The following is a 13,649-nucleotide window of genomic DNA, read 5'->3' on the forward strand; positions in this document are numbered from 1 at the left end:
TTTGTGGAGATAGACATCCATCCAAGGTAGCTCCATCCAAGACTGCCAGACCATCGCACCAACCAACCTCCCTCCCATTGACTCCATCTACACCTCACGCTGCCTCAGCAAGGCCAGCAGCATCATCAAGGGCATCGCACCCTGGCCACTCCTCCTCCTCTCTCCCATTAGGCAAGAGGTACAGAAGTGTGAAAACACACACCTCCAGATTCGGGGGCAGTTTCTTCCCAGCTGTTATCAGGCAACTGAACCATCCTACTACAACCAGAGAGCAGTGCTGAACTACTATCTACCTCACTGGTGACCCTCAGACTATCTTCAATTGGACTTTGCTGGCTTTACCTTGCGCTAAACGTTATTCCCTCATCATGTATCTGTACACTAATTGGCTCGATTGTAATCATTCATTGTCTTTCCGCTGACTGGTTAGCACGCAACAAAAGCTACACGTGACAATAAACTAAACTGAAACTGATCAATGGCTTTACACGAGAAAACCAAATGATCCAATGTAAAGCATTGACTCTCCACAGATGGTGCCCGACCTGCTGTGTATTCCCGCTTTGAATTTTAGCATCAATGATCAAATATAGTTTTTGTTTCCCAATATCGTTATTTTTTATTTGACTTGGCCATTGATTAAATCGATTATATTTGTCTACATTGGTCCCTTTATTCAATACTGTCATGGGAGGCAACCCAGACGAGTTCCACCAAGTAATTCCTGGAATGTTGGCGTTGTTCCATCGCAAGTGACCACGAAAGTTCAAGAAGCAAGGAACTGCAGATGCTGATTTACAAAAAAAACGACACAAAGTGCTGGAGTAACTCAGCAGGTCAGGCAGCATCTCCGGAGAACATGGACATGTGATGGTTTGGTTCCGGACCCTTGATCAGGCAATGAGACGCAAGAAGGGTTTCGATCCAACACCTCACCCATTCATGTTTTCCGGAGATGTTGCCTGACCCGCCGAGTTACTCCAGCACGTTGAGTCTTTTTTTTTGTAAAAAAAAAAACACCTGCAGTTCCTTGTTTGCAGCCAAAGTTAATGTTTACATTCAGTTCCGACAGGAATCTGGTCATTCTGGTCTGACGAGGACTAATTTAAATAAAAACACTAGCGCAAACCACTCAGTGGTGACTATTTTTGTAGCAACCTTTTGTTGTGGTGGTGGCAATGAAGGCGGCCTTACCCCATGTACCGATCTTACAGTGGGCTGTACGGATCCGTACCTGCACCATTCACTACTACCATCACTTCCTAATGACACTACAATCACCCTGTGCCCCACGCTCATTGCCGTCTAATGGAGTCAACTGTGAATTCACCAATACTTAGATAACTTGCTCATTTTGTTCGTCTCGTTTTACCCCCCATCCCCCTTTCCCTTCTCCAACATTCCCGTCTCCCTCAACGTGATACCACCACCAGTCACATCTTCCCATCCCCACCTCCTTCTGCCTTCTGCAGAGACCACTACCTCTGTAACTCCTTGCTTCATACGTCCCTTCCAACCAAACCAGGCGCTTTCACCTGCAGGTAGTACACAAAATTGCTGGGGAAACTCAGCGGGTGCAGCAGCATCTATGGAGCGAAGGAAATACCTGCAACCTGCTGGAGATGCAACGCCTGTCCCGATACCACCTGTGTGTAGGATAGTGTTAGTGTGCAAGGATCGCTGGTCGGTGCGGACTCGGTGGGCCGAAGGGCCTGTTTCCGCGCAGTATCTCTAAACTAAACTAAATGTGCCAAAGAGGGAGATCTGTGGACAGGCGACCAATAGCTTGACTTGAGGTGGGTGTTTGAAGAGGTTCTTAAAAAGAGCAAAGAGGGTCCTAACCCTATCTCTAACCAAAGCACGAGGACACACATTAAACAACATGCCCAGTCAGTGCCTAGTGTGTGCAGAAGGTAATGCAGTAAGAACCAGAACCAAGGGCTACCAACCTTGAAGAAGAAGCCCACGGACTTGTGTTCAGAGTCCACTTGGTCGCTTGTAGAGTCTTCAGTTCCCTCTAGTTCATCGTCACCATCTTCCAGCCCCGTCAAGGAAGACAGTGGTATCTCGATTAAACTAGTCCGTTTGGCAGAGGAAGGGTTGTCCACTTGCTCGCTGGACGTTTGAGGTACAATTGGCCCGACCGGCCTGAGGTTGCCCACGTTCTCCATGTCGTTGGCTCGGCTGTTGACCTTTGCAACTGGGCCAACCGGCCTCACCTTTGACCTGGCGTCAATATCAGGCTCCTGGACATTTCCGAAGCAGATGGAAGACTTGGTCTGGACGGTCACTTGACTCGGGGAGAATTTGCGGAGGTGGGGCAGCGAGTCCACGTTCTGGGGTGGGGTGAGGACGCGGGTCAAGTGCGGGATCTTCAGCTCCACGGGTCTGGAGTGGCGTGGACTCTTTGGAGGGGTAGGGTGGTTCTTCTTCTGTGCTGCCTGAGGGGAGCGGGAGGCAGCGGAGGCGGGCTTGCGGGAGGGCGAGGTGGAAGGGGTGGGGAAATCGGCAGAGCGGGGGGGCTGGAAGTCTCGGGGCGCCCGCTGACCGGAGGACTTGGAGGCGGGGATGACCCAAGCATGGGAGTTCTTTGTGTCCATCAGGGTGTCCTGTTGCTGCTGCAACCTCTGCATGTCCGTCTGAAGAGAGGACAAGGCTGAGTTCAGCTTGGCCACAGCGTTGTTGTACTCCCCTATGTCCGACTCTGTCTCGGGCTCCCGTGGTGGGTCCAGGACCTTCAGCTTCACCTGTTCGGCCTCTGGGTTCTTGCTCGGGCTCTCCGAGGTTCTGCCGGCCGGAGTAGGTGGACTGTCCACTTCCTCCTCATCCTCGATCTTCGACAGCCTCTCCTCCAGCGACAACTTCCTCTCTCCACTCTCAGCCGCGACGCTGCTCTCCGGAGCCTCGACGCCCTCCTCTCTCTTCTTCAGCTGCAGGAAGGCACTCTTCCCCAGCCTCTGCCGGTGCTTGGCGAAGATGGCTTCGATCCTCTTCTTCTGCGCTTCGATGGCCCGTCGTTTCTCCTCCAGACGGATGCCCAGCTGGTTCATCTCGGTGGCCAGAGCCAGGTTCCGGCTCGGACTCTCGTCTGGCTTCTGGACCCAGCTGGCCATCGCCTGGTCATTCAGGTCCACGCTGTCCGGAGTGGTCTTCAGCGAGACAGTGGACCTGCCCTCTGCCGGACTGACCTTCCTCATCTTCCTCTCCGCAAAGCTGGTCATCTTCACACCAGAGCCCGAGGAGCCCACACTCTCCCCCTGCGAGCTGAGCGAGCTGAGACACGACGTACACTCGTCTTTGCTGGTCCCATCCTTCTCCAGGGCCGGCCTGGAAGAGTCCTCCACATCAGAGTCCAGACTATTGTCTCTCAGGACCGAGTCATCGTCCCGGGAACAGACCCCGTCTTCTGACGGGAGGTCCCCACTGTTGGCCTGGCAGCCGCCTGATGCTGGGATTCCCGAATCCTTCCCTGAGTTGGAGGACTTGCAGGAACCCTCCTGGTCAAACCTGGTGTCATTGGGTTTGGGAAATCCTTCAGTTATGTTGGGCCCATGAAGGAAGAACCCATCCGGTGCCCCCTCGGGTCGAAGCCTAGGCTCCAGTTTATCTGCGTTATGAATGATCTTCAACGCCTCTTCAATGGTGGGCAGTTCCATGTGGTCATCGGACACCCCGTTTTCAACTGGCCTCTGGATCCCCGGATGGTCCTTGGCCACTGGTGGGCCTTTCCTCGATACCATTGGAGACATGACCAGCCCGTTCTCGTTGGCCAGGACATCATCCTTGACCGGCTCCTGGCCGCAGCCGTAGGGCGCTCCCGGTAGACCACCGTGCGATCGGTAGACATTGGCGGTCAGACTGTCGGAGCTGACGGACCTCATTAATCCAATGGGATTACCCATGACAACGTCCACATCGCTGTCCAGCCCGAAGGGAATGCTGAAGGAGATGGCCTGAGAGAGCGGTCTGCTGAACACAAGTCAAAGGTCATAAGTCATTGGAGCAGAATCAGGCCATTCAGCCCATCAAGGTCAACTCTGCCATTTCAATCATGGCTGATCTATTTTTCTCTCGCTACCCCAATTTAGTGTAGCTTAGTATAAACACTGCGGAGGTGCAGCGTTGCCTGATCTCAGGGGAGACAGGCAGCTCCTCCACCAAGTTCACAGTCTGCTAGAGCCTTACTCCCCTCCTGTCTGAAGAAGGGTTTCAGCCCAAAACGTTGCCTGTTCCCTTCGCTCCATAAATGCTGCCTCACCCGCTGAGTTTCTCCAGCATTTTTGTCTACCTTCCCTCCTGGGATAAATAAAGTTCTATTGTATCGTATCGTAAACAACACTACCCCAAACTACAATAAACTAAGCGAAACTAAACTTATACTTCCCCCTCCCCCTCCCCTCCCCTCCCCCCGGCTACATTCACCATGATAGAAACATAGAAATTAGGTGCAGGAGTAGAGGCCATTCGGCCCTTCGAGCCTGCACCGCCATTCAATTTGATCATGGCTGATCATCCAACTCAGTATCCCGTACCTGCCTTCTCTCCATACCCCCTGATCCCCTTTAGCCACAAGGGCCACATCTAACTCCCTCTTAAATATAGCCAATGAACTGGCCTCGACTACCCTCTGTGGCAGAGAGTTCCAGAGATTCACCACTCTCTGTGTGAAAAAAGTTCTTCTCATCTCGGTTTTAAAGGATTTCCCCCTTATCCTTAAGCTGTGACCCCTTGTCCTGGACTTCCCCAACATCGGGTGCAATCTTCCTGCATCTAGCCTGTCCAACCCCTTAAGAATTTTGTAAGTTTCTATAAGATCCCCTCTCAATCTCCTAAATTCTAGAGAGTATAAACCAAGTCTATCCAGTCTTTCTTCATAAGACAGTCCTGACATCCCAGGAATCAGTCTGGTGAACCTTCTCTGCACTCCCTCTATGGCAATAATGTCCTTCCTCAGATTTGGAGACCAAAACTGTACGCAATACTCCAGGTGTGGTCTCACCAAGACCCTGTACAACTGCAGTAGAACCTCCCTGCTCCTATACTCAAATCCTTTTGCTATGAAAGCTAACATACCATTCGCCTTCTTCACTGCCTGCTGCACCTGCATGCCTACTTTCAATGACTGCTGTACCATGACACCATGATGTAGTTACCTCTTAAGCTGTTTCATGGTCCAGGCCTTCCCAAAAGAGTCGACTTGTGACATTGAAGTGGAGTGATGCAATGGTCCTGGGAAGACAAGGGAGAGATCGGCAATGTTTGTGTTTAAACAGATTAACAAATGGTCAGAGATTCACCTCGGCCGTTGTTTTGATTCTGCATTATATTTAATTTTTTTTATTTATTGATCTATTTTTTGTATATTTATTATATTTTCTACAGAGAACTAGGTTTACAGATTTGTGTAGGAAGGAACTGCAGATGCTGGTTTAAACCGAAGATAGACACAGAGTGCTGGAGTAACTCAGCGGGACAGGCAGCATCTCTGGAGAGAAGGAATGGGTGATGTTTCTGGTCGAGACCCTTCTTCAGACACATGTTTACATATCTGTTTGCTCTCAATCCCATTCTCATTCCTTCTCCCTGACACCTGTACTAATCAAGAATCTATCTACCTCTGACTTAAAAATACCCATTGACTTGGCCTCCACAACCTTCTGTGGCAATGAATTCTACAGGTTCTCCACCCTCTGACTAGAAATCTCCTTCCTAAAGATAGATCCTTTTATTCTAAGGCTATGACCTCTAGTTCTAGACTCTCCCACTAGTGGAAACATCCTCTCCACATCCACTCTATCTAGGCCTTTGATTAAGATGTGACAATTTACACATTCTCACTCTGGCTTTTGCCCAATTTTCTGCCAATCAACTCCCTCGCCTACATCCACCTATCACTTGCCGAGCTTAGTCCTGCCCCCACCTCTCCACCAGCTTTCTCTCATCCACTAAAATCAGTCCGGAGAAGAACGATAAATGGTCAGTGTGGAGTCGGTGGGTCAGAGGAAGGGTCCTGACCCAAAATGCCACCTATCCATCTTCTCCACAGATGCTGCCCGACCCGCTGGGTTACTCCAGCACTCTGTGTCATAGAGTGATGCAGTGTTGCAACAGGCCCATCGGCCCAACTTGCCCACACCGGCCAACATGTCCCAACTACACTAGTCCCACCTGCCTGCGCTTGACCCATTTCCCTCCACACCTGTCCTATCCATGTACCTGTCCAACTGTTTCTTAAATGTTGGGATAATCCCAGCCTCAACTACTTCTTCTGGCAGCTTGTTCATTACACCCACCACCCTCTGTGTGAAGAAGTTACCCCTCAGATTCCTATTCAATTTTTTCCCTATGACCTGAAACCCATGTCCTCTGGTCCTCGATTCACCTACTCTGGGCAAGAGTATTATGTCCTTTAATGATTTACACTGCCAACATTCCCCACTGAGTTTCACTGCAGCAGCTTTGTTACTGTTTCTGGGTGGGGCTATGGAGCAAATCAGAAGTTTCAGCCATGCGGAAAAACACACTGTAATCCTCAATGGGTTTTGTTAAACTGCCACAGGTAAACCACTATTGTAAACCACTCTGGAAAACAAGATGTCATTAGCCTTCAACCAGCTCACAGAGTGAGACAAAGGGATTCAATGTGATACCGAATAGTGATGTTTCCGAATAGATGATGCATCCACTAGTTGGAGAGTCTAGGACCAGAGGTCTCAGCCTCAGAATTAAAGGACCTTCCTTTAGGAAGATGAGGAGGAATTTCTTTAGTCAGAGGGCGGTGAATCTGTGGAATTCATCGCCACAGAAGGCTGTGGAGGTCAAGTCATTAGGTATTTTTAAAGAGGAGATAGATTCTTGATTAGTACGGGTGTCGGGGGTTACGGGGAGAAGGCAGGAGAATGGGGTTGAGAGGGAAAGATGATTGAATGGCGGAGTAGACTTGATGGGCCGAATGGCCTAATTCTGCTCCTATCACTTATGACAATATGACCTAATGCTAAATCCCAGACATTTGGATAAATCCAAGGGGATTGCATAGAAACATAGAAAATAGGTGCAGGAGTAGAGGCCATTCGGCCCTTCGAGCCTGCACCGCCATTCAATATGATCATGGCTGATCATCCAACTCAGTATCCTGTACCTGCCTTCTCTCCATACCCCCTGATCCCTTTAGCCACAAGACCCACGCAGGTCACGCAGAGACCATGCAAACTCCACACAGACAGTGCCCGTGGTCAGGATCGAACCCGGGTCTCTAGCTCATGTTTGAATGTTGGGCCAGATTCCTGTGGGGAAGGTGCAGGTGAGGGAGTTGGCCTTACCTGAGCTGGGTCGTCCTGGGGAGGTTTGCTGCACAACGGGCAGGAAGGGCTGCTTGAGGAGGAAGGCAGGAAAATGGCTGAAATAAACAGAGTTTACAATCAATCCGAGTGATTATTGTCCGTCACCTGGAGCGGGCAAGCTGTGGAGAGAGAGAGAGAGAGAGAGAGAGAGACGGACACGATGGGAGCTCGCTCGCTCTCTGTCTGGACCAGGAACAGGCCCTTCGGCCCACCGAGTCCGTGCCGACCAGCGATCCCCGCACACTAACACTATCCTACACACACCAGGGACAATTTACAATTATACCAAAGCCAATTAACCTACATAACTGCACATCTTAGGAATGTGGGAGGAAACAGGAGCACCCGGAGAAAACCCACGCAGGTCACGCGGAGACCGTGCAAACTCCACACAGACAGCGCCCGTGGTCAGGATCGAACCCCTGTCTCTGGCGCCGGGAGGCAGCAACTCTACCGCTGCTGGCTTAGAGTTGTAGCCACATGCAGGCAGAGGAGATCAGTTTAAGTGTACGACACAGTGGGCCGAAGGGCCTCTTCCTGTTCTGCTATTCCATGTTCTATTTTTACAATCCACAAAGAAAGACTCTGATCTGGTTCCAAGGTTGGCATTGTACATAGTTCCAGGTTCCAGACGTCAGAATCAGTCACACACAATGTTGAGCTCCACACATTAACGCAGGAACGGGGGGGGGGGGGGGGGGGGGGGCATGTGGGGTGACGGGCTGTGTCTGTCTCAGTGCTGAGGCTCTCCACAGCCCCCCATCCACTGAACAACTCCGCACACAGCTGCGTCCACAATAACATTGACACTAGGTGCGGACGGGGCCAGGGAACACTTAGGAATTTCCCAAAACCAAACGTGGCAGAACGAGAACAAGCGCTCACCTCCCCCATACCCCTCCTCTCCCCCCACACACCACCGTATCCCCCCACCTTCACAACACTCCCCCTCTCCCTCCCCACATCCCACCCCTCCTCACTATATGTATGTAGTTTGTTTGTTTATACTATTCTTACAACAAATGTAAAACACTTTGGCTAACGAGAGTTGTTTTTTAAATGTGCTATAGATATAAATGTGACTTGACTCGACTCTCCCCATCCCCCTCCCTACAAACCTCTCCCCTCCCTTCCCCCCTGCCCATACACCACCCCTCCCCTCACCCTCCCTCTCCCCAGTCAACAACACTGCGCCCTCTCCCCGGGAATCATCCCAGCAGAATTCCCTGCATGTCAGGGCCACACCTGAACTCCACTCAAGGACCCAGCGCCCGAAGGCTCACCTGCTGCACTCGGCACCAGTGGGTGTGTTAGGTCCACTTCCCGGTAGATCTGTGAAGGGAGACAAAGAAAATAAACACAGAGTGCTGGAGTAACTCAGCGGGTCAGGCAGCATCTCTGGAGAACATGGATAGGTGACGTTTCAGGTCTGGATAGAGTGGATGTGGAGAGGATGTTTCTACTAGTGGGAGAGTCTAAGACCAGAGGTCACAGCCTCAGAATTGAAGGACGTTCCTTTAGGAAGGAGATGAGGAGGAATTCCTTGAGTCAGAGGGTGGTGAATCTTGAATTCATCGCCACGGAAGGCTGCGGAGGCCAAGTCAATGGATATTTTCCATCAGCCTGTAACTCCGTGGGTGAGTGTCTGCACAGCATGCATCTCCTCCTTGCCCTGAAGCTCGGCTGGAATTCCAACCGGTTATCAGGACAACCATCTACACCAGTGATTCCCAACCTGGGGCCATGGCAAATCTCAGGGGGGCCACAGAAAATTTTTGGGATTTAGGGGGCCACCGGCTCAACGAAGGGGTTCCACAGAACTCCCACCCTGTGGCCTCCTAAATTTCAGTTCTAATAAATTTAAATCTATGTCGTTGAAATATATTTTTAATGTATGATTATAAATGGTTGTTTTATTGAACCCACAAAATATTTTTGATGTTTGTGGAATAGAATAAAAGAGAATATTATGTGCAATTAATAGACACTGATATTTTTATGGAAGGTATTATAATATTGAAGTACTTTTTTTCCGCTAATAATGTCAATGGGGGGGGGGGCACAGAAAAATTAAAAGATCTCAAGGGGGCCATGAGCTAAAAAAGGTTGGGAACCACTGGTCTACAGCATCGCCTACCTTCTAGATTGGGACCGTCTCTCGGGCGTACAAACTCGGGCTTCAATATCTCAAACCACCAGAAGAGCTCAGCCACAAACACCAAGATGTTGATCTGTGGAAGAAGAAGAGACACATGCAGACATCAGTCCAAGCCTACCGATTGGATCAAAGCACAAGTTCATAGGTTCCAGGAGCTTCCTCAAACAACAATGATCCATTCTACATTTTCCTTGGACTTTGGCCCCTTTGATCTCTCGTTTTCACACCTTAAGCCCCTGTCCCACTTAGGAAACCTGAACGGAAACCTCGGGAGACTTTGCGCCCCACCCAAGGTTTCCGTGCAATTCCTGGAGGTTGCAGGAGGTTGCAGGTAGTGGAAGCAGGTAGGGAGACTGACAAAAACCTCCGGGAACCGCACGGAAACCTAGGGTGGGGCGCAAAGTCTCCAGAGGTTTCCGTTCAGGTTTCCTAAGTGGGACAGGGGCATTTACCCTTCCATATCTCTATGTCTCCCCTGACTCTCAGTCTGAAGAAGGGTCTCGACCCGAAACGTCACCCAATCCTTCTCACCAGAGATGCTGCCTGTCCCGCTGAGTTACTCCAGAATTTTGTGTCTATCTTTAAAAAGCATGTCTGGGAGGCATAGAGGTCAGGGAGAGAGTTTCAAGCCCAATTAAAGACAATCTGTATAAACAAACTGGTCCACCTTGTAAATTATCTAAACCTAACCCACTGTGTTTTAAACATCTTGGGAGACTCGAGTTGATAAATGATTACATGAGCAGCTGTTCCACGTTTTGCATCAGTAAGTTTACAGCTCTGACTCACATTACAAAGAGGCAGAAAGTTCAGAGATTCATCAGGCTGCAAGGTAGGTGAGAACAAAGCCCGCTGAAGCCCATTGAGTCTACTCCTCCATTCAACCATGGCTGATCTATTTTCCCTCTAAACCCCATTCTCCTGCCTTCTCCCCATAACCATTGGCAACCTTACTAATCAAGAGCCTATCTATCTCTGCTTTAAAAGTACCCAATGACTTGGCCAAAATACCCGATGACAAAGAAAATACTCAATGAGTTGATGAAAATACCTAATGGCTTGATGAAAATACTCAATGAGTTGATGAAAATACTCAATCTTGATGAAAATACTCAGTGATTTGATGAAAATACTCAATGTTGATGAAAATACTCAGTGATTTGATGAAAATACTCAATGTTGATGAAAATACTCAGTGATTTGATGAAAATACTCAATGACGATGAAAATACTCAGTGATTTGATGAAAATACTCAATGAGTTGATGAAAATACTCAGTGATTTGATGAAAATACTCAGTGATTTGATGAAAATACTCAATGTTGATGAAAATACTCAGTGATTTGATGAAAATACTCAATGACTTGGCCAAATGACCTAATCTTGCCCCTGTATGTTACGATCCTATAACCAAGCTCCATACGTCACCAATGGCAATACTGCCCTGGTGTAAATCAGCCGTTACCTTTAGGAGGGGCGGGGTGTAGAGCATGTCCTCCAGCCCCAGGTGGCAGCAACTCCCCAGATACTCCTGGGTGAAGTCCACAACCAGCTGCAGGTTGTAGAGGCTGTCTGCCACCGACATGGTCTCCTTCAGACAGATATCTGGAGAAAGAGTGGAGAGAATGAGAAAGGGGAAAGGAGAGGACAACTGAAAGAACAGTCATCACTAACACCAACCCGGCCCTCAGTGACCGGCCGTCCATCTGAGACAACTCGGAGATAAATAGTCAAGGAACCGCAGATGCTGGTTAATACACAAAAAGGACACAAAGTGCTGGAGTAACTCAGCGGGTCAGGCAGCATCTGTGGAGAACATGGATAGGTGTGATGTTTCACAGAGTGCTGGAGTAACTCAGCGGGTCAGGCAGCATCTGTGGAGAACATGGATAGGTGACGTTTCACAAAGTGCTGGAGTAACTCAGCGGGTCAGGCAGCATCTGTGGAGAACATGGATAGGTGACGTTTCACAGAGTGCTGGAGTAACTCAACAAGTCAGGCAGCCGCCCGCTGTGGAGAACATGGATAGGTGACGTTTCATGTCAGACACTTCGGACTGCTCTCCACACTTGGGATCGGAGCAGAACACAGTTTACACCATGCCATGAATTCTTGGCCCCCTGTCACACTGAGATACTGGCCATAGGGTTCTCCTGGGAGATGATCCACACACTCACTATTCGTTACTTTCCTCACCCAATATGAAAACTAAAGTTTACTTTAGTTTGGTTTGCTTTGGTTAGGTTTGGTTTAGTTTAGAGATACAGCGTGGAAACAGGCCCTTAGGCCCACCAGGTCCACACCGACCATCGATCACCCGTTCACACTAGTTCCATGTTATCCCACTATCTCATCCACTCCCTACACACTAGGGGCAATTTACAGAGGGCCGATTAACCTACAAACCCGCACGTCATTGGGAAGTGGGTGTAAATCGGAAACCCATGCAGTCACGTTTAGTTTTGTTTATTGTCACATGTACCGAGGTACAGCGAAAAGCTTTTGTTGCTGCAGACCAGCGGAAAGACAATACATGCCCAAGCGAAATATGAGATGCTGTTCCTCCAATTATGAATATGCTGCTGGCCTTGCCGAGGCAGCGTGAGGTGTAGATGGAGTCGGTGGAAGGGAGGTTGGTTTGTGTGTGATGGTCTGGGCTGCTGGCCTTGCCGAGGCAGCATGAGGTGTAGATGGAGTCGATGGAAGGGAGGTCGGTCAGTAACGCCAGCGTCCACTCACCTTGCAGCCGTAGCACCTCTGGGCAGTAGTGGTGGATCAGGGCTGCCACAGCACAACCATTGGCCAGATCCTTCAGCTGTGACACCGAGGGGAAGCAGGGAGTCTGCTTGCTCAGCACTTTATCCTTCCTGTAACGAATCTGGTTAGAAGGGAGACACAATCTCAGTTTTGGAAACAGACGGGGTGAGTTTGAGTATGGTGGAGGGGCTGGAGAGGGATTGAAATATCCACTAGTACTGTTTAACTTCACAAGTAACCAACCCAACCAGCGCTACTTTGACAAGCTGAAGACCAAGTGCCCAATAACTGGCACAAATGTGCCGTATTAAATGGGCCCACCACATATTCTGTCCTCGTCTATTAATTCACTGGAGAAATCATCTCCTCGTCAAAGCCCTTGGACACCCAGGTTAATTTTGTCCCAGGCGTTCTCCCAGGTCCATCAATCACATTGGGAGTTGGCCTCTGTAACAAGGATCTACCACGAGCCACACAACTGGCTTCCTGCTCAAGTTAGAAATTGCCATTGGAGCAACTTAACACCTGCTGGTGAAGCCAAGAGATTCTACTGCACTAGGGGCCCGCTACATAACCTGAAGGCAGTGGTACGTTATTTAGAAGCACGCACATGGGTCACCTATCGCCTCACAGTTTCTCCTACAGTTTCGGTTTCCTCCCACACTCCAAAGACGTACAGGTTTGTAGGTTAATTGGCTTGGTGCAAATGTAAAATTGTCCCTGGTGTGTGTAGGGTAGTGTTAATGTGCGGGGATCGCTGGTCGGATTCGGTGTTTCCGCACTGTATCTCTAAAGTAAACTAATTTTCAGAAACTCCAAATACTTTCAGGGAACCGCTATCGTAACAGCAGAATACATTAGAACTTTCGTTAGTTAAAGGAATCCAACCACTAATAACATTTAATCCAATTCCCCCATTGCATTGGGAACTACTCTAACCAGTTTAGAGGGTTCAAGACCATTTTTTTTGCCCTTTTGTCACCCTGTTCTCCAATTTAATTGCCTGATTACAGCTGGGACTATCAATTTCTTCAGACTCTATCAATTGACATGAGTGAATGTTCCCATGGATATGAGGGCACTGGTGGGAGAATAGTGGAGGTATTTTATTGAAGGACAGATGGGTTCATGTTATTCTCATTGGTCAAGTTAGCCGGGGAAGGTAATCCAGCTCAAAGCAAGAGGAACAAATCCAACTTGGAACACACTGGGAAAACTCAGCTGCCATCTACATCAATTCAGTCCCCTCAAACTAAACGCCGTCCAGATTAATACCAATCAATATTCCATCAAAGTCAATAAACATCATTGTGAGAGGGGAGGGAAAAGAAATATAATTTGTAACCAATTCAAGAGGATTTCAGAATCAAAAATCAGCACTAGATTCAACC

General features: G+C 49.1%; 1 protein-coding gene and 1 long non-coding RNA gene across 4 annotated transcripts in view; both read right to left on the reverse strand.

Annotated features, from left to right (window-relative positions):
- Window positions 1-13,649, reverse strand: part of camsap3 (calmodulin regulated spectrin associated protein family member 3) — an 87,020-nt gene that overhangs the window by 8,252 nt on the left and 65,119 nt on the right. For all 3 annotated transcript variants that reach the window (XM_033051020.1, XM_033051021.1, XM_033051022.1), the window contains 7 exons: window positions 12,241-12,379; window positions 10,967-11,106; window positions 9,481-9,574; window positions 8,627-8,675; window positions 7,323-7,399; window positions 5,154-5,229; window positions 1,950-3,969 (listed from right to left, as the gene is read on the reverse strand). In XM_033051020.1, coding sequence (XP_032906911.1) covers window positions 1,950-3,969; window positions 5,154-5,229; window positions 7,323-7,399; window positions 8,627-8,675; window positions 9,481-9,574; window positions 10,967-11,106; window positions 12,241-12,379 — 2,595 coding nt within the window. The remainder of the gene's footprint in view (window positions 1-1,949; window positions 3,970-5,153; window positions 5,230-7,322; window positions 7,400-8,626; window positions 8,676-9,480; window positions 9,575-10,966; window positions 11,107-12,240; window positions 12,380-13,649) is intronic.
- On the reverse strand, window positions 1,011-1,655 carry LOC116991990. The gene is made up of 2 exons (XR_004409874.1): window positions 1,607-1,655; window positions 1,011-1,535 (listed from the first exon to the last, which is right to left on the reverse strand). It is a non-coding gene; the product is annotated as an uncharacterized LOC116991990 (long non-coding RNA).

This window comes from Amblyraja radiata, chromosome 35, assembly GCF_010909765.2.
Source record: "Amblyraja radiata isolate CabotCenter1 chromosome 35, sAmbRad1.1.pri, whole genome shotgun sequence".
NCBI classification, from domain to species: domain Eukaryota; kingdom Metazoa; phylum Chordata; class Chondrichthyes; order Rajiformes; family Rajidae; genus Amblyraja; species Amblyraja radiata.